General features: G+C 35.3%; 2 protein-coding genes across 2 annotated transcripts; one reads left to right on the top strand and one right to left on the bottom strand.

Moving 5' to 3' along the window:
* Positions 1-11,509: 11,509 nt before the first annotated feature.
* LOC132554209 (uncharacterized) lies at positions 11,510-17,023 on the bottom strand. Its single transcript, XM_060218516.1, has 5 exons — positions 16,992-17,023; positions 14,862-15,021; positions 13,784-13,885; positions 12,866-12,991; positions 11,510-12,059 (listed from the first exon to the last, which is right to left on the bottom strand). Exons 2-5 carry the CDS (start codon positions 15,015-15,017, stop codon positions 11,919-11,921), a joined length of 525 nt encoding a protein of 174 aa, XP_060074499.1. The 5' UTR covers positions 15,018-15,021; positions 16,992-17,023; the 3' UTR covers positions 11,510-11,918.
* Positions 17,024-18,458: 1,435 nt separating this feature from the next.
* LOC132554203 (histone-lysine N-methyltransferase KMT5B-A-like) lies at positions 18,459-23,621 on the top strand. The gene is made up of 7 exons (XM_060218508.1): positions 18,459-18,595; positions 18,736-18,904; positions 19,368-19,480; positions 19,961-20,147; positions 20,419-20,555; positions 20,935-21,119; positions 21,568-23,621. The coding sequence occupies exons 1-7, from the start codon at positions 18,459-18,461 to the stop codon at positions 23,499-23,501; spliced, it is 2,862 nt and encodes a 953-aa protein (XP_060074491.1). The 3' UTR covers positions 23,502-23,621.

Below are 23,621 nucleotides of genomic sequence, written 5' to 3'. Positions count from 1 at the left end.
CATTTGAACACGGGTTTCCTGTGAAAGGGACACCAGTAGCGATGTCAAAGCAAAGAACAACTGGTAAATTGAACATACAATGGTATAGCATGTTTCAAAAAGGGAAATTAATCAAGAAGATGCAATAGGTACCATGATGACAGTTGTAATATGTTGAGAATGTTTAGCCTTGAAGTAGTGGTATGTCACCGTTTTTATCATGCAGATAACATTTCGTTTCAAATATATTTCATCGATTAAACAAACAATAGGATTGCGCAACAGGCTTATATCGACTATATAAGCTCCCCATGTCAAATATTTTAAAATTTTAAAATGAATGAAAAACATACATACAACACAAAGCTCTCTCTTAGATGTCAGATAAAATGTAAAATTTGAAATGACTGAAAACGCACATACAACACAAAGTGCTCTCCCTAACTTCAAATATAATGCCAACTGTGAATATTGCTATTGCTTAATGGCGGAAATTGTCGAGTAACGACCGAGAAGAACAGTAATGAGCTGTGATGTAGGCAGTCAACAACAAGATGTTGACTGGTGACCATTGTTTTGGGTCAAACTTCTGAAATTTCAGACTTCATTGATTATAGAAAAGTATAGAGAATAAACAATACATGTATACATGTATGACATTAAAAATTCATTTATTTACTTATTTATTTACTTATATTCTTGTTTTATTTACATTAATCAATCGGGTGTTGGTACTGAATTTGGGGAATATTCACCCTGGTTTTTTTCGCCCTAGCATAAGATTGATAATTTTCTCCCATAAATGATACAAACGTATTTTAGATTTAAGTTTAAACTATAATCCAGCTTTTAGCTCCACCCTGATATCACCGAACAGGTAGGGCGGAAGAACTGAACATGTATGTGCCGTAATTATTACAAGATTGGTAAGGGACATGTGGATTTGGAATTTTAGTGAAATTTCTCTTCTTCCCTTCCTTCTAAAGAGCTGCTTCCTAATGGGTCCCTTGAAACTGTATTACTTTTTGTCTGTTATCGAGTGTTCGCGCCTGTGAGAAAGGCTTTATTCTCAGTTCCTTGGTCGCGACAAGGCAGAGCGAACCATGTTACGATCTCCTTCCGTTTTGTCCCCGGAAAACAACAAAAGACCTACAACATGTCAACAAACTGGAATTCAAACTCAAGTGTAAAAAAACATGGCACAACTGAACATAGAAAAGATGAAATTATACGAACACAATTGAAAAGGTTCGATATGAATAAAGCCATCTATACCTGTAAGGTAAATTGATCACCAGCCCTGTCAATCATTGTCAAGGTTCACAATGTCAGGTTCTCAAAAAGAGGATCGGGTCAATACGAAGCCACCAGGTTTCGGTCGTCCAAAAGCTGGTTAAATATAATCAGTGATTAGTGAACATTTTCAAGCACAAACTGAAAAAAAATGGAAACATTCTTTATCATTTCACAGCTGTTAGGTTTTGTGGAGACAGGCCTGATCGATTTATATTGAACATTAGTTTTGCATTTAATTCTCTTATTTGTTCAGTGGTAGGGATTTCAATTTCTCACTCACCACTAACATGGACTTGGTTTTTTTTTTCAATGAGAAGAACCGTCTCGCAGCACTGTTATGTAATAGCGTCTCTCTCGATATGAAAACGTAACGTAGACAAATCCCTTTATACAATGTACAAACCAGTTTTGTCTTCGTGCGAGGTCGCAAACTGTTATTTTCCCAGCAATCAGCAGCATACGGTTTCCATAATATTCATATTGAACTTCACAGTTCAAAAATTGTCATTCGAGCCAAACAATTATCCTGGTCCAATTTTGTTCCTGGAAAATTAATGGTAGTTTCAATGTCAAATTAGCGAAGCGCTAGGGACTATGAATGGAAGATATTAATCGAAATGGCTAACCGTAGCAAACCAGACATGGTATGCACGACTAATTTAAATCATCTGCCATGCTGGTTGGAGTTCACTAGACGCAGAGTTACTTTAATCTCCGAAGCAGACCCTCTGGCTCGTGCGGGATCATAGGTAGCAAAGTAAGGGCTAGTATCACTTGTTGACAATTTAAGTAAGGTGGTGATTTGCATTTTCTGTACGAAAACGTGCGGGAGCTCTCATACGAATGGGCGCTATTGATCTTATTAAGTCATTAGTGTAAAGTCCGTACTTCTACGTGTCAAGCTTGAATTCGCATAGGCAAGGCATGTATATTCTTTGTGAAATCTAAACCTGACTGTGTAATGACGAGAAGACTGTAACTAACGAACAAAAAAGAAACCCCCAAAAGCATATGTTTAAAAGGATCAGATAAATATTTAGCCTCTAGATATGTCACAAACAAATGTGCCTCAGGGTTTATCGACTAGCTTAGGGTTTATCGACCAGCCCAGTGCCTTTTAAAGACAAACCTGTCTTGAAATAGTTGATGGCTTAACTCTACAGAACAACATGCAGAAGGTCCGCCGCAATCGTCATGAATTATCAGGGTGAAATGTTTTGCCCAAATTCACAATTGCGACAGAACAAGATAACCATTGTTTCCCGGGAAACACAAATTGCTTCGAGTATTAAAGGAACTATTACGGTGACTGATTTGAGTTATTTCGTTATTTCGACTTTTTCCCGGCAAAAGGACGAGAATTGAAATTCTAAGTTCTCGTTCTCCCATTTTTTTGCAGATTACATCTTCATTCTCGTTCGCGAAAAGACAAAACAGACGAAAAGACAAAATAACGAAATGACTCGTTTCAGCCTCATACTTCGAATTTGTACTTGATGTTGTGTATTCCGACGTTCTATCGACATAGTTATCCAGGCCATCTGAATTTTTGAAGAAAAAAGAAAAGTTAAGATGATAGTAAAGAAAAAAGGCACACCATTTCAAACCATTTGCTCATTCAATTTTCATCTGTTTATTTGTGAGATATATTTTCAGGAATCTGTTGGAAATTAGATAATATATTTTGGTTCAGCTCTTGATAAAACGACAAAATGATCTTCACGTGATGCAAAAAACAAGCATTATGTAAGCGTCCCCGTTTTTGGCCCACAGAGCTGGAATACCCATTATGAAGTTGCTTGACAATGCTACCAATTATTTTTAAAAAAGTAGAAATATAACGTGATTTGCAAAATAGTTAATGCTTTCAGTTGTGCCCTGTTTTGAACCGTATTTTACTCATGTAGTGTCGCAATCGATATTCTGGTTATATATGTATATGTTTGAGGGACAAGTAAGGCAGAGTTATTTCCCTTACATCAACATCCGGGTAAGGGTTATGAAGTTCAGTCCTGTACTTCTAATCTGCCCTATAGAGATAATAATACAAACAGTATTATATATGTACATATGGACCGCAGACAACAGAATCTTTGAATGTGGATAGCGTTTCATTGGTATTGTTGAATGGGAATGAGCGATTCATAGTCCTTTGGAAATTCCATGTGTACAATTATAGTATGGGATGTGTTTATAGAGTTTAGTATGGTATGTGTACAATTATAGTATGGTATGTGTACGGAGTATAGTACGGTATGTGTAGAGTATAGTATGGTATGTGAACGGAGTATAGTATGGTATGTGTACGGAGTATAGTATGGTAAGTGTACGGAGTATAGTATGGTAAGTGTACGGAGTATAGTATGGTATGTGTACGGAGTATAGTATGATATGTGTACGGAGTATAGTATGGTATGTGTAGAGTATAGTATGGTATGTGTACGGAGTATAGTATGGTATGTGTACAGTGTATAGTATAGTATGGTATGTGTACGGAGTATAGTATGGTATGTGTACGGAGTATAGTATGGTATGTGTAGAGTATAGTATGGTATGTGTACGGAGTATAGTACGGTATGTGTACGGAGTATAGTACGGTATGTGTAGAGTATAGTATGGTATGTGTACGGAGTATAGTATGGTATGTGTAGAGTATAGTATGGTATGTGTAGAGTATAGTATGGTATGTGTACGGAGTATAGTATGGTATGTGTACGGAGTATAGTATGGTATGTGTACGGAGTATAGTATGATATGTGTACGGAGTATAGTATGGTATGTGTACGGAGTATAGTATGGTATGTGTACGGAGTATAGTATGATATGTGTATGTGTACGGAGTATGGTATGGTATGTGTAGAGTATAGTATGATATGTGTACGGAGTATAGTATGGTAAGTGTACGGAGTATAGTATGGTATGTGTACGGAGTATAGTATGGTATGTGTACAGTGAATAGTATAGTATGGTATGTGTACGGAGTATAGTATGGTATGTGTACGGAGTATAGTATGGTATGTGTACAGTGTATAGTATAGTATGGTATGTGTACGGAGTATAGTATGATATGTGTACGGAGTATAGTATGGTATGTGTACGGAGTATAGTATGGTATGTGTACGGAGTATAGTATGGTATGTGTACGGAGTATAGTATGGAGTATGTGGTATGTGTACGGAGTATAGTATGGTATGTGTACGTACGAGTATAGTATGGTATGTGTACGGAGTATAGTATGGTATGTGTACGGAGTATAGTATATGTGTACGGAGTATAGTATGGAGTATAGTATGGTATGTGTACGGAGTATAGTATGGAGTATAGTATGGTATGTGTACGGAGTATAGTATATGTGTACGGAGTATAGTATGGAGTATAGTATGGTATGTGTACGGAGTATAGTATGGAGTATAGTATGGTATGTGTACGGAGTATAGTATGGAGTATAGTATGGTATGTGTACGGAGTATAGTATGGTATGTGTACGGAGTATAGTATGGTATGTGTACGGAGTATAGTATGGAGTATAGTATGGTATGTGTACGGAGTATAGTGTGATGTGTGTACGAATTTTAGTTTGCTATGTGAACGATGTAAAATAACCTTTATACAAATATATTTATTTGTATAAAGTGTGCTTACTTAAAAATTAAACTGTATGTGGTAGTGTGCTGGCGGTTGTGTCAGGTGTAAATGGTGTTGGTTGTGTGTGTGAGGGTGTGTGTGGGTGTGTATATTCTGGAAAGAGGATTTAATGCCAGCAGTGACAATACTGCACGAGGGACAAACAGGGATTGTAAACATGTCTGGGTGAAATGTAGGCCGCACATTCAACATTATTATTCATCATTGGGCACTGGTCGTAGACAGTCGGTGTATGATTGTACACACATAAATTCGGCGCTCTCATCGATTTCATTTTTTTCGAGACTTCAGTTGAATGTTAACGATATTCTTATTATTGATGATAATCAACCATTCCTTGGCCACGCTTTGAAATAACAAATTAGGAAGAAAAAAAGTCTGGGTTTTTTTTCTAAGATTTTTTTATATAAATGATCGTTTGTGAAGTTAAACTCGGATCAATTGCAATACAAATTGTGAAAAAAAGGCTAATTAGTTAGAAAAATAGCCATGACCATGGCTGCTGGTAGTATTGAAAATACAGACAAGGGTCAAATTACAGCTCATTCACTTAACCTCTTTGACTGGACAAGACCATTGTGAAAATTCTTATACCATGACTGTCTTTGTTTTTTTATGCCCTCGAAGAGTTCATGTTTGGCTAAACCATAAATACCCGTGGAAGAAAGTAATTAATAAAAGAATTTTTGTTCTTAACGATAAGAAATTTGAACATTAATCCTTTGCAGAAACAGCCATAACTAGAACTGTCACACCCAAGGGTCAATGCTTGCACCATGAATGTGTTCATCTCTTGATGTCTAGTAATGACTCGAGCCAGAAAGTACGAGGATTTTCATTTTTTGATGGATGAACACGTGACTCGAGCCAGAAGGTACGAGGATTTTCATTTTTTGATGCATGAACACGTGACTCGAGCCAGAAAGTACGAGGATTTTCATTTTTTGATGCATGAACACGTGACTCGAGCCAGAAGGTACGAGGATTTTCATTTTTTGATGCATGAACACGTGACTCGAGCCAGAAAGTACGAGGATTTTCATTTTTTGATGCATGAACACGTGACTCGAGCCAGAAAGTACGAGGATTTTCATTTTTTTGATGCATGAACACGTGACTCGAGCCAGAAAGTACGAGGATTTTCATTTTTTGATGCATGAACACGTGACTCGAGCCAGAAAGTACGAGGATTTTCATTTTTTGATGCATGAACACGTGACTCGAGCCAGAAAGTACGAGGATTTTCATTTTTTGATGCATGAACACGTGACTCGAGCCAGAAAGTACGAGGATTTTCATTTTTTGATGCATGAACACGTGACTCGAGCCAGAAAGTACGAGGATTTTCATTTTTTGATGCATGAACACGTGACACGAGAAAGAAGTCAGCCTTAGCTTTTTTCTTCTCGTATTGTATATTGTGTTTCTCAAACTCTTGCATGCTGACCAATGTTCAGGGCGTTTAGGGCGTAATGCTTTTTGTTTAAGTCTGTCGCGTATACGACAGTGTCTACGTTAAACCTTATTAAACCAAGATTTGTCCGAGAGACGAATAGTTACTGTTGAGTTTGGAATATAAGTACATTTGTGTAATACTAATTATATAGAACTTTATTCCGTCTTCATGTCCCTAAGGAAAGTTTTTGATTTGGGGTTCTAAATTTACATAAAGAGGTTCGATCATTTCTATAAAGTTAAATCAGGTGAGGTTAAAAATTGAACTGATATTGATATATTTAACAATATCAAATCAAAATAACACAATGATATCAGGAATGCCCTATCATACGTCACAAATGAGATATCACAATATCAAAATAACACATAATATCAGGGACGCCTGATCATACATCACAGATGATATCTAACAATATCAAAATAACACAAAATAACACATATCATGGACACCCGGTGTCATATCATGAAGTATCCGGGAATACGTTTTTGTCCATCAGAAAAGCATCCCCTCTATCGATATTTGTATCTAGGGGACAATTACCTTAAATATTAGGAGGGAGATACATCTATGATTGTCATATTATTATATATTATATGTATTATGGAAGGCGGGTGGCATATAATAATTCTATATTCTCATCATCATCATCATCATCATCATCATTCTTTATTCCTCAAAGCTGAGAGTACAGAAAAAGAAAGTTTAAAGCGAAATGGATAAATTTACATGAAGAAAATGAGTGCTAAAAGCACATTGCAATCATGGATCACTTTTGACCAATTTTCTGAGCTCAAAATACATTTATATTTCACAGTTCACCAGCATGGAAATAGATTTCCGCTGTTTTATGCAGTAGATAGGCACAGTCCTTTGTAAATTCCTCTGTTATAGAATTACTTTCAAATTCAAATCCCGAAATGTTCCCTCTAAATATTGTCTGGAGCAGGAGTTCTTCTGCAAGGCTGGACATGATCAAATATGGTTGTACACCGTAATAATCCACGACTTTTGTCATGAATGTGTCTCTCAAAATAAATGTACTTGTACATTCTGTGACAAAATGTCTTATTGTGTCGTAAACGGATTATTACACAACCTACATGTATTGTACTGTTCTACAGGAACACACGTTAGCATTTTACAATTATAAAGGACTGTCCTTTTGTCGATGTCCGTTGTTTTGAGCATGACATACGGCTTATTATAGGTAGAGTGGACAGATCGAAATCGAACGAATTCGTCATCACTGTTCATTCTCTCGATCAATAAGCGATCTTCGCGTATTTGAATAGCTCCTTTAACTAAAAGTTTCCACTGAGCCTTGGACGGGAATTCTGCGCATAGGATATAATACTGTATCCATTCTAATAATTCATATTTGGTTAAGATTGCTAGGATATCAGGGATAAACCCCATTTGCTTTGATTTCGGTCCATCTATATATTTAAGAACTCTACGAATAGAAAAACTTTTTGGAATGCTGTTTGGTGAACAATCAACAATACAACGCAAGAAGTACATTTTTCTTTTCTCAATTTCACACTGAATCCTGTGTAGTCCGACTATACTTTCGCACATATCCGATCGAGTGGATGTCCGTAGATTAAGTATATGCTTACGTTTTTGTCCATCAGAAAAGCATCCCCTCTATCGATATTTGTATCTAGGGGACAATTACCTTAAATATAAGGAGGGAGATACATCTATATTGTCATATTATTATATATTATATGTATTATGGAAGGCGGGTGGCATATAAAATTCTATACTGTGTGTTCTTTTACTTTAAAATGTTCTGCATCTTTTTTGAAAGTCTAACTCAGTAATACCCATACTTTGTGCCACACACGTACCACCATTTACAATTTATGTAAAAGGCCCAAGACCATATAGTTCCCCTCTGATAGATAACAACCCAGAAATGCAACTGGTCAGAATCCATCTTCGTAGAAGCCTTGAATTCTTTCAGTCTTATATAGTGTATATACAGACAGTTTACTTATAACAATTATAAAAGTCTTGGATCAATATTATTTCAGGAACCAGTCTTTGGCTCATTTGAATACAAAACAGAAAGAAAAAAATCAGTCACTCTATCATTTCATTTATTATGTCACACGTAGCAGAAAGCATTAGGTTTGATAGAATGTGTACAAAAACAAGAGGTCCATAAGCTCTGTAACGCTCTGGATAGGAAAGCCCACCAATGTCATACATGCCTATAGGTTGAGTATTTTAAATATTTCCAAATTAAAGCTCTATCACTTAAGCTCTTTGATGGGACAAGACCAATGGGTAAATTCTTATATCATTACTGTCTTTATCTCTTGATGTCCGCTACTGCTATATATTGTTAAATATAAACCTCGTTCCCCCTTGATATTTTTTCTGACAACCATCATTATATGTATCCCTCATAGATAAATGATAAATCTTCAAATTGAATTTCACAGTTGGCATTCACATTGCTCGTGAAGGCAGATTAAATGCAATTCGTTGTTCATGTTTATCATTTTCATTACACACACGCGATTGCAGGACCCTTTCTATATAAATTTCTTCAACATTTTCCTACATGTGAAATTCTCACCCGCGATACGTCAGGAGGATAAGGAAACACGTTTAAAGATCCTGTAAAGACATCTATAGAAGACAAAAGACGACGTTATAACACACTGTTTTCGTCTCGATTTACTTTCAAGAATTCTAGCCTTTTGATTTCTCTTTGGTTAAATGCCATCAACCTTGGCATGTCATGTCTAGTCGTTTTACTTATCTTGCAACATTGATTGAAAATTGGACAATCAAATCTTCTGTAGTTCTGTTGTCCACGCCTTGTTTACCTGTCGTGGAAATTTGTTTGATGACGTACGCCGAAATAATTGCTCCGCTCAGAAATGTAGTTCGAAACTTCAACAGATATAACAGCGATTTTATCAATTTTTGTTAATAAACTTATTCATTACAACTTACAAAATCACTTATTTCAACAGTTATTTATATAATTAAACGTATTTTTCTATCATTTCACGTAATTTTAAAGTAACTTCAGAGTGTAATTCTGTCGAATTATCGCACGTGCTAAAACACAAGTTTTCTGTCATCGCAGAAAATAGAGCAGAAATGCCTGTGGCAGGTGTATTCCAACAACAGCAGTCACAGTAGTAGGAAAGGGAAGCCAAGTTAACATATCAACAACAAGATAATGTATTTATAGTTTATCACCTGTTTAATACATTTACTGATTGTATCAAACTGATCTATTTTCCAGCTCGTAAATTACAGAATGAAGTATCATGAATTGTTATTTCCAATCATCTAGAACAAGCATAACATCACCATTGACGTACTAGTGAGTTCTGAGTACTTATTGTACGGTTTACTTACTTTTCTTGGGTGGTAAAAATGTATGATTAGGTGAAAATGCCAACGCCCAACAATTCTAATTTCACTTGTTTTCTAAATTGAAGGAAGTTTCATCTATTAGGAATTCTAAATAAGATTTCTTCACCTGCACTATCTTTATAATCAATTATTATAGTTACATTTTATGTACTTCGTTTAAAAAGTTTTATCTTTATTTATTAATCGTCGATAAAAATTATGATGTGTACGATTGTACAAAAGACACCAGTGAATAGCACCCTTAATAGAACCTTCAAGTTAGACACAGTAGAGCCAAACAATGAATTAAACTGTATCATACAGCTGTTTGTCCTTCTTAGACTTGTCAATGATGCTAAGGGTCTGAATTTTGAAGCCAAGACTGAAGAAATTCCAAAGCGATCGTAAAAATCTAGATGTTGAGATGCACTATTCACCTGATTCAATAAATTTTGTAATTTTTATATATCTTATCATTCAGCAACAAAGTCCAGTGTATGTGTATATATTAAACTGTGCTACTATTTGGATGAATTAAAAATATGGCATGCAGGTTATGGCAAATTACATTTGTGATGTAGAGCTATAACAAAACAGTATGTACAGCGTTTATCCTCAGTTGTCTTTGTTTTTGTTTACTCTGAAGTCCTTCAATATCGTCCTTAGTTGTGTCGGTGAAGGAATGTATATATAGTAACAGATTCAGAAAAAACTTTTTTCAAAGGATTGTTGGTAGATTAATATATCCTTGAATAGTCAAAGGTGAGTGCACCCTGAAATAATTTCGCACATCTAGTTTGACTAAGTTTGAATATTTTAAGTCACTGACAAGTCCTGAAGGATGAAACAGCAGCATGTTTCGAAATAGTATCAAATTTTAAATGAAAAAATAAATATTTTGTATACTCCATTTTCCGAGTGTCAGGATAAAGCAAAAGTTAATTTCTGGAACACTTGTTCTAATTCTCCTGTTTATCAATAGTGACCTTATCATTCTTTGTGTTAGACTGCAATTAGAAGAATTGTTGAAGTAACTACCAATTAACGACATCAAAACAAAAATCTATTCTCTGTACTCAATATAGAAAACTATGTAAGGAGATTCAGCGAGATAACACGAGCTGTTTGAGAACAGCATACCTGCTCTATTGATAACATTTTTCATGTAAATACAAATGTTTACCCCTTTTGGGCTCCATATATCTATATTGGTAAAAATTCATATTTATGTTTGACTATCTAATAATCAACAGCATCTTGAAATCTGTGATCTGATACTGTTTGAAAAAAAAAATATAAGTAAAAAAGTGAGTGGGTTTCTGACCTTTGCCAGATGACTACATCAGCCCTGCTATTCTTTAAATTGGTGAGCTAAAAAGAATATTCTTTGCATTTCAAAATAAAAGTTATTGCCTTCAAGACATTGTCATAGTGAATTAATCACATTACATATTGTTGTACAAGAAAAAAGTGTATAAAATTGGCAATAATAGGATTCGATCACATCAGAAGATTGATAAAAATTTCATGATCAGAAACAAAACTAAGTAACGGAGACTTTTCTCTAACAAAAGTCTTATAATTAAGAATGGGTATCAATGGTTCACAATGATTCACAAGCAATATCTAATAACCTTATATCTTGCAGAAGTTTTGTTTTTTCATTTCATTACAGTGAAAAAGAGATCTACAGAAGTTTCAAAGTCAGACTGATCCCTTCTGCTGATATAGATTGAAGAGCCAGAGGATCTTAACAAGTACCAATAGAAGAACCACATACACATAACAGATGTATTTGAGCAGATGGTGCAGAACTGGAGATTTCTTGGCGAATATGCACCTCTATTAAAACGACCCAATCCTGGAATCAACTCCAATGAAAATCTGGTGAAGACTTCAGTAACATATTGTCAGCATTGATTGTTGAACTGACGAATCAAACAATTTTCTAAACGCATGTTCTTGACTTTTATCCTCTTATATACACCACAGTGAATATTATTTTTGACATATGAGTGCTTCGTATTTCAGAATTCTTCCTTAATGTACTCCCTTACTGATATAAACTAAATACCACTTGTTCTGACAGGATAGTGTTGTTGCCTTCATTGAGAATATATTCCTCCTTGATAAAGTTTTTTTTTTTATTTGTCGTTCAAGCTGCATCTGTTTTCTTGAGTATCATATCCATGTAGGCACCAGATAACAAGTCTGATTGTTTTACACCGAGTTTGTCCATCAGATCCTCTGCAATCTGCTGTCCTTCCTCCGTTGTCTGTCCTTCTTTCATCATTACCTTAACCAAAAGTAAAAATCATCTTCATTTGTTGTGATGAAAATTTTAACATTATCATACAAACTCAAGACAACAAAGAAAGTTTGATGACCACCATTGAAAGACAAAGGACTTTTTAGCTATACAGGTAGTTTTTATCCCTCCTCTTTTTGATGAAACACAAAATCAGTTGAAAACTGAAAACGATCTCCAAACAAAATAAACCTTATGAAAACCACAAAGGACAGTAACTCTTCAAAATACACTCTAATCTAATTCCCATTTCAGAAAACATCACTTCATGTCATGGTGATGAAGCCTACCAAGTTTGAAAGAAATCATTTGCAGACTGAGAGAGATCTCTGACAAGATTAACATTTTGAAAACAAGGGGCAGTAACTCTTCCAAATTCATGTTGACTCAAACTGCTATACTGGAAAACACAACTCCATGTCACGGTGAAAGTATTTTGACGAGCATATAAAAATTACTGTATAATGTTACCATGATTATGAATTGTTTTCTTTTTGTTATTGCCTTGTGGTCATTTATTTTTACAATTAATGTTGGTCTTTATTGAATATGCACTTACTAATAATAACAAACAGAGAATTTTTTTAATTGTAGCAAAGAAAAGTGATGAATTGGGAAGGAAATTATCAGAAGTAAATTGCAAATGTGGGGAATTTTGCTTCAATGAAATGACCTCAAATAGCACTTGACGATAAAAGGCTTTTTCATCTTAATATCATAAACAAATCAAAACAGAATTTAACTAATCTGTTAACATTCCTAATACAATAATTTAAGTTTGATCACTCCCTCACCTCTAGTTCCATGAAATCACCGAGCCCTTCAACATTATCCACATGTACTCGTGTCTGACCAACCATGTAAAGTTTACGCACTTTTTTCACTACACCTTTGATGCCCAAGGCTTGGCGTAATGTCTCCTAAAGATAAAAGGAAGAGAAAGAAATTGTCACATGTCTTTAGAATAATGTAAATAAATAGATAGCTGGTTAGTAATCATACATGGTATTTCTATTTCATAAAACGCTGGAAATTTTTTTCCCCAAGATAACAATATCATTAACTAAGACTGTCTATAGCCACAATTTTTTAGTTTTTTTAAAATTATCTAAACATATTACACTTGGTATGATATTGGCTAACAATGAATCAGCTATTTTAACACAGGTCCTCCTAGATATTGGACAGAATATGATGGAAGGGAGATAATTCAACTGCCACTCGCCTTTTAATAATATGTCTACATTGATTTTTTATTTAAAGTGATTTTTTGGTCCAGAAATATGACAATAAAGTATGTGCAAATAAAAAAATACACAGAATGATAAGACAGACTGAGTGAAATAATAATTAGATTCCATGTGAATTCTATAATAAGTTCATTAATATGTAAATGAAATATAAAGTCATTTGAAAACTAATCAGCATACATGTATAAATATAGAAAATGATGTAAGCCTCTAGATGAACAATTTACTTGGAAATAAATTTATGTGAGGAAAAACTGTAGAACTTAATTAATTAGTAACTTACTCCATAAATAATAATTAAGTTAATTTAATTAGAGTATGGTGAAATCAAATTAACATAAAAATTAAAAGATGTCTGTCAGTCATCATATCTCCTACATTCAGATCTATAAATCTTGGTGATTATGTGAATTTCATTATATGAAATTTACTGACGAAGGTGCATTACAACTACAAAATTACCTTGAGAGATTCTGGATTACCAATATCTGTTTTGCTGTAGTCACTGAACTTGGGTCCAATTTTGTCGGGTCGGTCATAAAAGATAAGTTCTGACCGAACATCCTAAAAAAAAAGCAAGCACAAGTCACTTTGTAAAAAATGTACCTGGTAAGTCAAACATAATAAAAAGAAATGCTTATGAGGAAAGTTTATCCAAAAGCAGCAGCATTGGATTTCTGAGCAATCCAAAATAACACTTGGTCAGGACCATCTCGGGCAAGTTTCAACTCAATCCAACAGGTGGAACTTAGGAAAAATTTAAAATAGGTATTTTTCAAGGAGACCATGATTGTGCAATCATGTTTAAAAAATGGCTGCCATATTGAACTTCTGGTGAGGCGAAAAAATAACACTTTTCAGCTTCCCTTCCTTAACATTCCCACCAATTTTCAGCTTAATGGCACCAGTGGAATTTAAAATGGGTAAAATGTATTTTTCAAGATAGTGGCCATATTTGATTTCTGACTAACCCAAAAGACAACAATACTTGGTAAGGACCATCTCATGATCATTTCATGCATGTTTTCAGCTCAATCCTTTTGGTGGAATTTAAGAAGTTTAAAATAAGTATTGTTCAGAGACACCATGACTGCAGTCATGTTACAAAATGGCTGCCATTTCGAACTTTTGACAAAGCTGAAAAGTGAAAATATTTTGTCGGCTTCCAATCTTTAAGATTCACACCATTTTAAAGCTCAATGGCGCCACTGGAACTTCAGAAGAAGAATAAAGTGGTTTTTCAATATGGTGGTCATAATGGATTTTAGACGGACTTGAAAAATAACACTTTGTAAAGACCCTCACAGAATCATGTCGGACAAGTTTCACCTCAATGTCACTAGTAGAACTTGAGAAATTTAAAATGTAAAGAATTAATAATTATTCAATAATGCATTCTTCGGACAGATATGCAAGTTCTGATCGACCAGGACTTCAAATGGAAATAACAGGTCAATTTCCACTGAAAATTATAGATCTACATTTTTAAAACAACTAAGATTTGTTACAATGAAATCAGTGTGGTACTTTGTGGAACTACCTTAATTGTTCTTAGCTTAAGTCGACCATTCGGAGAAAGAAAGAAGACATCTTCTTGCACAAGAGTTTCTCCAGATGAATGACTCAGTTCAGCAGCAATTTTTTGTACTCCTTCCACGTCATTTAACTTTGCTTTTATTTCTACGTTTCCTGGCATTTTTCTGAAAAAGATGAAATGAAGATGTATATTTTGAAGCTATAACAAAAACAAGATCTTGGCATCCTCCTTCCTTCGATCCGAACTTATTGTTTAGGTTTGGATATCATCTCAACATTTCTCATTCGTCCTGTTTTTGCTCATATTATATGAAATTTAAGCATTCCTCTTTAGAAATAGTGATAACAGTCTTTAAATGTTAAATCCATGAATGTTGCTTGTAAGTTATTTGTTTTTCTGATCAGTTCCAGAATCAGAAAGCGCAGATAGGAACCAAGGGGACATACATGCAAAATTTGAGACAGGTCCAACAAGCACTACTCAAGAAATAACGATGAAAATAATAATGTACAGACGGATGTCGGACCACAGATGTATGGCAATCTGAATACCCCACTGTCACATGATGGTGAGCTATAACTCGGATATACAATAACTAAAATATGTGGAACAGGTTAAATACCAATATGCCATGTACCACTTTCAGGGCAGGAGTGGTGGTTGAGAGGGGAGGATTCATTGCAGAGGAGAAAAGGCAACATGCTCACCGTGTCCTCATTTTACAATTTTCATTTATGAATCTTTTACCTCTCATTTATTTTTCTTATACCTTATTTATTTACTTTTTTTATATAAACTCTATGACCAACACTATGAACGTTTTTGAAGTAGACGCTTCGTTCATGAATCCATAATAAACAGGAAAACTATTGTTATGCCACATTGGTATGAAAAAAAAAAACAAACAAAAATGTGCCTTTCTTGACAATGCAAGATTTTTTTTTAAAAAGTGTTTGAAAGCATTCAAAATAACAGTTTTCGTAACACCTTTTTTCAGGATGATAATGTTAATAGAAGTTTTTATAACATAACCAGTAGAAAAATGAATTGTGACATTTCGACAACTTCACCATCATCTTCATCAGACACATGACCAGTGTGGAGCATACTAACTGATATACATAATGTAAGAGATGGTAACGAAATAACCAACTTTTCTCAGCTAAACTGTGTCACCAGTTTACCTTTAAAATGTGCAAGGGCAGAATTTGAGATTCATTCATAAAAAAAAAATTAAAATCTATCGCTCTGAACTGTTAGTCCTATAATATATGACTTCACAATCGTGTCGCTAATATTTAACATTTGTATTCGGATTTTTGACATTTACCATTTACTTGTGAAATCATATATTATAGGACTATCTGAACTGTTCAAGTTCAAGGGGCAGCACATACTTGGGTGTAATAAATAATACCAGAAGCACTGTGCCTTACCACAGATTTCTGTGATATCTCCGACTTTCATGATATCATAACAAGTATCAGACATTTTAAATAAACAATAAAAGAAAATAGAAAAGTAGGAAGAATGGACATAGAACTAGCTACTCGTATAATACACGACAACGCTGATCGGCTGGTTTACCAAAAGACGGACTTCAGACGTAGACATGTACAAATCCGTGAGTATAGTAGATCTAGATTTGATTCTCAAAATGATTAATTTGTATATGTAAGATACTTGTCATAGTGGCGTCAAAAGGTATTGTTTCCACAGAAAATATTTGAAGGCTTTGTTACTGGGAAAAATCGAATGGAATTTAGCAGAATGGAACTGATTTCAAACAAAGCTCTTTGCATCGAACGAACTGTAACATGTAGTAGGTCTAGGACCCCTTGACATACAAATACTGCATAGCAGCTCGTGTCTGTGAGAGACTTAGTTCTAATGTAGCTCGAATATCTGTCCTCCTTTATTATCCACACGACACAATATACCGAAATTGTTAGGTTGTTGGAGGCATCGCAGTTTTGGTCGACTCGACCGTCGCCCGACTTTCATAGTTAGCAATTGTAAAACAAACAACAAAGCTTCACTGATATTCATATCGAAAATATGTATCAACAGATTGGAAAGCAATCAATAATATGTGTGTTGTTAAAATTGATAAAGAAAATAACGACTATTTACATCTGATATCACACGCTTCGAATTTCCCTCCACACTGTTGCTAAGTTTCCTGTCTTTTTTAATTAGAGAGCTCCTTGACTTTTTACCTTGCATATCAAGAAAATATTACTTCGCCTAAAATAAAAAAATGGTAATGAAATTAATGTTAATCCTCTTTTACATCAGGCTAATTATAAATTATAACAAGATAATAAATACTGAACACAGTAGAGAAAACAATATTGTATTTATTTTACAAACACTGTTTTTGCGAGGGACTATATTTTGTATGTATGCCTTATCACTCATTTCCTTTTATCGATGAGAACGGATCGGTATCTGAAGCGAAACAGGTAAATTATGGTTGTTTCGAATCAAAATTACGTATTAGAACGACAAGCACGTGTGTGATTTTGTGTTATTTTCGAAAGACTAAATATTTATCTTTTCAGAAATACAGAATATAGTAGAGTCTGTCGGTGCATTTTCCTTGTAACACACTTTGTTTTCATTCCATATTAGCTTAGCTTTGCCCTATATTTGAATATCGAAGTGAATTGACCCCAGCATAGTTGACTGACATAAAGGAAGTGCATTTTTTCCTTTTTCCATAAGTGTCATAAATTGTGCGTATTACTAGATCATGACTTTTGTTTCATTTTCACGAATTGCGATAACTGTGAAACAGTTTTCATATCTCATACTCAAATATTTTTACAGACAAAGTTTGAACCTGGAAGTGTTCGTTGATTGGCTTGTAGGTTGTTGCCTTACCATGTTTTATCTTTAACTGGTGTTTGTTTTTCACAATATCAGACCGAGCTTATTTTCATGTATTTTAAAGTTTCATAATGTAAGATACTGAGCTTGTATGCGGAACTATTTTGCCAATACAGTGTTATCTGAATTGCATTGTTCAAGTTAAAATAATTCGGCTGTTTTTGTTACTGGAGTTATTCCCCTTTACACATGAAAAGTGCACGCGCGAGATATGTAAATATAAAATGTCATAAACAAACTTCAATCTTTAAAAAAATGCTTCAATATAGATATAACTTTACTATTATATATAGTATATTTTAAGTAATTCTAGAACATCTGTTAAGGGTATCCTGGTTTGACAAGTAACTTATTGTAATGTACTATGTGTAGTTAGGATCCTACAATACCACAGCTCCTTCCCTGATCAGACATTATAACAAGAAACTTAACGTTGGTGCTGCTACCTCATTGCAGTGAATTAACACACTGACATTTTGAGATTGATAATGGACGAAAATAAAACAGAGTACATGGCATCAAAATGATTGGTTCACTAAGCTTAAGAATGCGGATTCTTGTGTATTATCAGTGCTGTCAATATGAATGACAATTTCAATTTTGGTGATATGGTGAAGGGGATATTTTACAGTATGTTTTCTAGATATCTCATCAAAAGCGAATTCCTTTTAATGTCATTTGATGTTTTCATGTGTTGCAGATTGTGAGATGGTGGTTGAAACCGGTGGAAGGGGGGTCCCCTCCACAGGGATGACAGCCAGGGAGCTTTGTGACAATGATGACTTGGCCTCAGCCATAACTCTAGATCCATATCTTGGCTTTTCTACACACAAGATGAATACCAGGTTTGTCTTTTACTATCAAGCAGGATGTGTTGAACATTGTACAGCGTTATGAATTTATCACACTGTTTTCAACCAATTTTTTAATAATTAGTAATGTTTTTTAGACAGTTGTCATAAGACATGTGTGTTTGTCTCACTAGGTACCGTCCATTCAAAGGGAAAATGCAAGAAGACCTGAAAGCAGTAATAGAGCGCTTTAAGACACATCAGAACATGGAGAGAGCCTACAGAGAACTGACTGTTGGGGAGTGTGTGCGAACGTTTCTCCTCAACAAAACGAAAGCCCAACAAGCAGTCTTCAAACAACATGTTAGTGAACTGAAACAAGATGCCCTAGAATTCTTTTGCCAGTATTTGCATGTAGAAAGTTTTCAAATCCTTGGTGTTGTGGGATCAAGCATAATTTTTATGTATTATAATGAGAACATTTACATCATATGATTAGCAAATGTGACTTTATTTACCAGAAATAGGGTTAGTAACACATGCTTATTGATTAACTTTATATTTAAAAAAGGGCAAACAAGTTACAACAGTGTTACTATTTAATTGTTTCGTGTTTGATTGTTTCATGTAATAAAGAATCAATGTATCGTAATAACATTATTAAAAATTGTTATCACTTTAAAGGTTAAAATCTTTTTTGATCAAAAAAAAAAAAAAAAAAAACAGAAAAAAAGCACCAGCTTTGATGACATTTAGATATAGCTTATCAAAGTAGTTATTTAAAGGAAAAGTTTTCTTATGAAAAATAAACTTTTTTTCTGATAAGGTGTTCCGGTATTTGCGAATGTTTCATCGAGGATCAGGTTTTGAGTTGTTACCTTGTTATCGATATACTATGGAGGACCAAGTTGGAGCCAAGATCTGTGCTATACAGCAGTGGTGAGTTCAGGTTGACATAACCATTGTGGATTGTGCAATATTTGATATAAACAACCTTAATTTGAGACGATGATGACAGCGATACACATTGATCACCAGTTAGTGATCTCAACATATCTAAAAGCCTTCCATGGTCCAGGACTCTCCTGTTGTAGACATGAGAGTGCTGATGGCTCGTTTTAACAGCACAGTTGGCTAGAAAGTCTCCCTCTCTTGACAACAAATTGATTTTCCTTTCAAGGTTTCACTATGGCTGTCAGACCGGTGTGGTCTGTTCGAAAAATGTATATATTGTCCAGAAGAAATATATTCTGTATGTAGAGCAAGGTTGAAAATGACAAGTCTGTTACTGATGAAGCCACCTGCATTTATACCATCTACATCTGAGGTTGTCATCTCTGCCACCAGAAAGACATAATATGGAAGTGTTCAGTCAAAATTCATTTCTCTTCCTAAAATTATATTTGTTGCTGTCCTCAGGCAGAAGAATGACAAAATCCCAATGCTTGTTGGCTGTATTGCTGAGTTGACTAAAGAAGAAGAGGAGCAATTTTTGCGACCAGGAATCAATGATTTCAGTGTAATGTACTCCTGTCGCAAAAACTGTGCCCAGTTATGGCTTGGACCTGCAAGCTTCATCAACCATGACTGTCGTCCAAACTGCAAGGTAAATTTGGTAGTCTGTTTTAACAATCATTTACTCTGATTGTCTGAAGGCTGCTGTCCAATCTATAACTTTTGAGATGTTAGATTGTATGAGTAGACGTACCTGATGGTAATGCATTTTGGAATATGAGGAAGATATTTCAAAATATATGTTCTTGACCTCAATCTTGGGCATAACTTTCAAATGGAGCACAAGATGTTCTCTGAATGAAAAACATACCTTTCTTAAAGTGGTTCTTTCCATCTGAATTATAAACTTGTTTTAATTGTAGTTTGTGTCGACTGGTCGTGATACTGCCTGTGTTAAGGTTCTCAGGGACATCGAGCCTGGTGAAGAGATCTTCTGTATGTATGGGGAGGACTTCTTTGGAGATAATAACTGTCTCTGTGAATGTGAAACTTGTGAAAGGTACTACACATTTTTTATTTTAATCTATATTGTTGTTTCTAATGCTAAAAAAGCCAAACAAGGATTGTCTGTTTATGCCAAATCTTTACAGTCATATCAGAATTCTTGTGCAAGCTGAAAGTAAAGTTACACCATATCTCAAGTTATGGTCCATATGGTTATTTTCTTGGTGATACCTGAAGCAGGGAACTATAGATTGTTTTGAAACTGTCTTTGAAAAAATTTTGTTATTAAGAATTAAGTAATTCACCATCTTGAAGTTGCACCAAATATTTTTTCAAAAAAGTTTTTGATGATTTTTTTTTCTTTTTGTTACTAAAGGTTTTATTGTAATGTTTGTTCTACATCAGTATTTACCTTAAGCCATTATTTAACACAGGCGTAAGATGGGAGCATTCAGGCCCAAAAACTCTGCACCAGCGGATCAACTGGAAAAGGGGTACCGACTGCGCGACACTGACGACAGATTAACACGGCAGAAAATAGAGACAGAGAAAAGTCGACCATCAGCAGGGATGACTGGCGCAGCAGAATTTGGCAATGGTATTGCTGATTATAAATCAAGTAATATGCTTTTCATCTTATCAGATCGCTCTCAAGCCTTAACACAACAATTACTGCTATTAAATTTTGCATGGAAATTTCTTTTAAATTTAACCTTTCCAGAAAAGACAAAGCCAAGTATGTTGAATTTTCTTTGACGTGGATGTGTGTTTTTAACTGATATCTGGAAAAAACAAAAAGTGCAGCAGATGTGAAATGTTGTTTGGGATCACCATACGAAGGCAATCATTTTGAGTCTCAGATTGTCATGTTCAAAGGCAATATCTGTACTTGTAGTTTATTCCAGAATGTACTTAATGTATATTCCAGAATGAAGTTATAGTTTATTCCAGAATGTATCTGTTGTGTGAATGGCTGTCTTATTTGTCATTTCGTCTGCAATTTGTTATGCATGCATGCAACAGTTTTCAATCTTTGAGAAGATGACATTTTTTCTTCACTGTTGTAGAAAACTGGGACATCAGAGATGGTAACTTAAAGAAGCATTCTCATTTGCTGAAGGCTGCAGAACTGAAAAAGCGTGGAATCACACGATATGATGCAGAAATTATCCTATCTCAGGGTCTCAACCTCCCAGACCCTCAAGTAGTCATTGAAACTAAGCTCCCTTCATCTATCAATCAAAACAAGACTGTTAAAGCAAGCTCTGTCCTGGCACACATGAACAAACCTTCAAGAAAAAGTCGGAAAAGATTAAAGCGTTCTCATGGTGGTAAATTTGCTCAGGAATCTGTTCATTATGAGAATAACAATCAAACTAAAAATGAAATGTCTAATGCTGTCGTGTGTTCCAAGATCAAATCGCCGTGCAAAAGAATGAGCTTTAGTTTTGAAGAGTGTGAGACTGATAGCAATGATGTGGTAAAAAATGATGAAGTGGTCAGTCATCCAAGAGAGAAAAATCACTTACAATCTCAATCAGATGAAGGTTTGTTTGTAATGGTTAACCATAGTTTGGATGGAAAAGCATCTCAAGCAATCAAGGGACCAGGGTGTTCTTCTGCTGGGCTTCGTAACTCTCCAAAGTGCCGCAGTAGTCCTCGTTTAAGAGGAAGAGGCTCTGGGCTTTCTAGTGGAGGTGATGGGCCTGCATCAGTCTGCGCTGACATAACTAACCAGGAGGATGGTGGGTTGCTGTCTCCATTACACATAAAGACAGAACCCCTGGATGATGTCCAACTCCCACGTCAGAGTCCACGTTTCAAAATGGGAAGGACAGCAGAAATTGTGAAAGAAGAATGTTTAGACTCCTGTGTTCCTAGTGTTCCTGTACCTTCTGTCATGAAGCATATTGTAGATGATAAGAGAAATGACTCATGTGTTTTAAGCAAAATTAAAGTGGAGCCAGGCTCAACAGTTAAATCCGAGTCTGTATCGCCAGGACCAGGATCATACACTCGATGTTCTGTTCGGGCCTCCCCAAAACTTACACGAGTGAACACTTGTGAACGGCAGAGAAGACTTTCTTGTGGTTCAAACAATAAGATCCCAAAACTTTCACCATCAGTTCCTGTGAGACAAAGTCCACGACTTCATGTTAAACAGTTAACATCATCAGACACAGGAGAATTTGAGAAGGTTAAACCTGCTGCAGCTATTAACCTCTCAGCAAAACTTGAGCATGATTGTCACTCAGGGAATACATCAGACATCCCAATGTTTTGTGATGCTGGGAAGAGCTTGTATAGTTCAAAACACAACCTAGGTGTTGCCTCCCATACCGATGATGAATTCAAGATATGGGAGTCAGAATCTGTGTTTGATCAAAGCCAGGGGAAGTCAGAACGCTTAGTTGCAACAATGGCTGAACCTCCGTCACAGCAGCCCATTCATGATATTTTAACACGTCCATTTGTAGCTACAGAAACAAAGGCAGTAGATCATGTTAATCATATAAAACAGGAACCGGTGACCAAAACGAGGAAAAACAATGTGATGTACCGCTCTGTGTCTGACCAGTGTCTGTCAACATACAACAGGCACACCAAGCACAGAGACAGAAAACGTAAGCTATCCTACTCGGTGAGCAGCCATTACGATTCCTCTCCATGTCCGTCCCCAGAGAAGAAGATACCTAAGCTTACAATTCGCCTGCGACCAGACCCAAACTTGCAGCGGGAACTTGACCAGAATCAATCGGACTATGTCATTTTTAAGATGGATGACAGTCCACGTTTGAAAGAACCTCAGGACAAAATAAACAATAACAATGATTGTGTAAAGGGGAATAACTCTTCACAAGGCAACAACTCGTCTTGTATAGAAACGAAAAAGTTTTATACCCCTCACAAATATTATTCTTATCCCAAGACTTTAAGACTAAAGCTTGGCAATGAAGCTATTGATATACCACTACCTCCCTACAGTATAGCGGAGAAGTGATATAGACCCTGGTGCAATCACTAAACATTTAAATCATTTGTTTATTAAGATGTGAATAGAAAAGTGAGCATTTGTAAAGTTATTATGGTATTTAAAGATATTTGATGTTCGTCACATGCA

This window comes from Ylistrum balloti, unplaced genomic scaffold (genome assembly GCF_031769215.1).
Source record: "Ylistrum balloti isolate Yb309-2 unplaced genomic scaffold, AGI_CSIRO_Ybal_v1 Utg370386, whole genome shotgun sequence".
NCBI lineage: Eukaryota > Metazoa > Mollusca > Bivalvia > Pectinida > Pectinidae > Ylistrum > Ylistrum balloti.
This window is presented reverse-complemented; position numbering and strand designations above follow the sequence as displayed.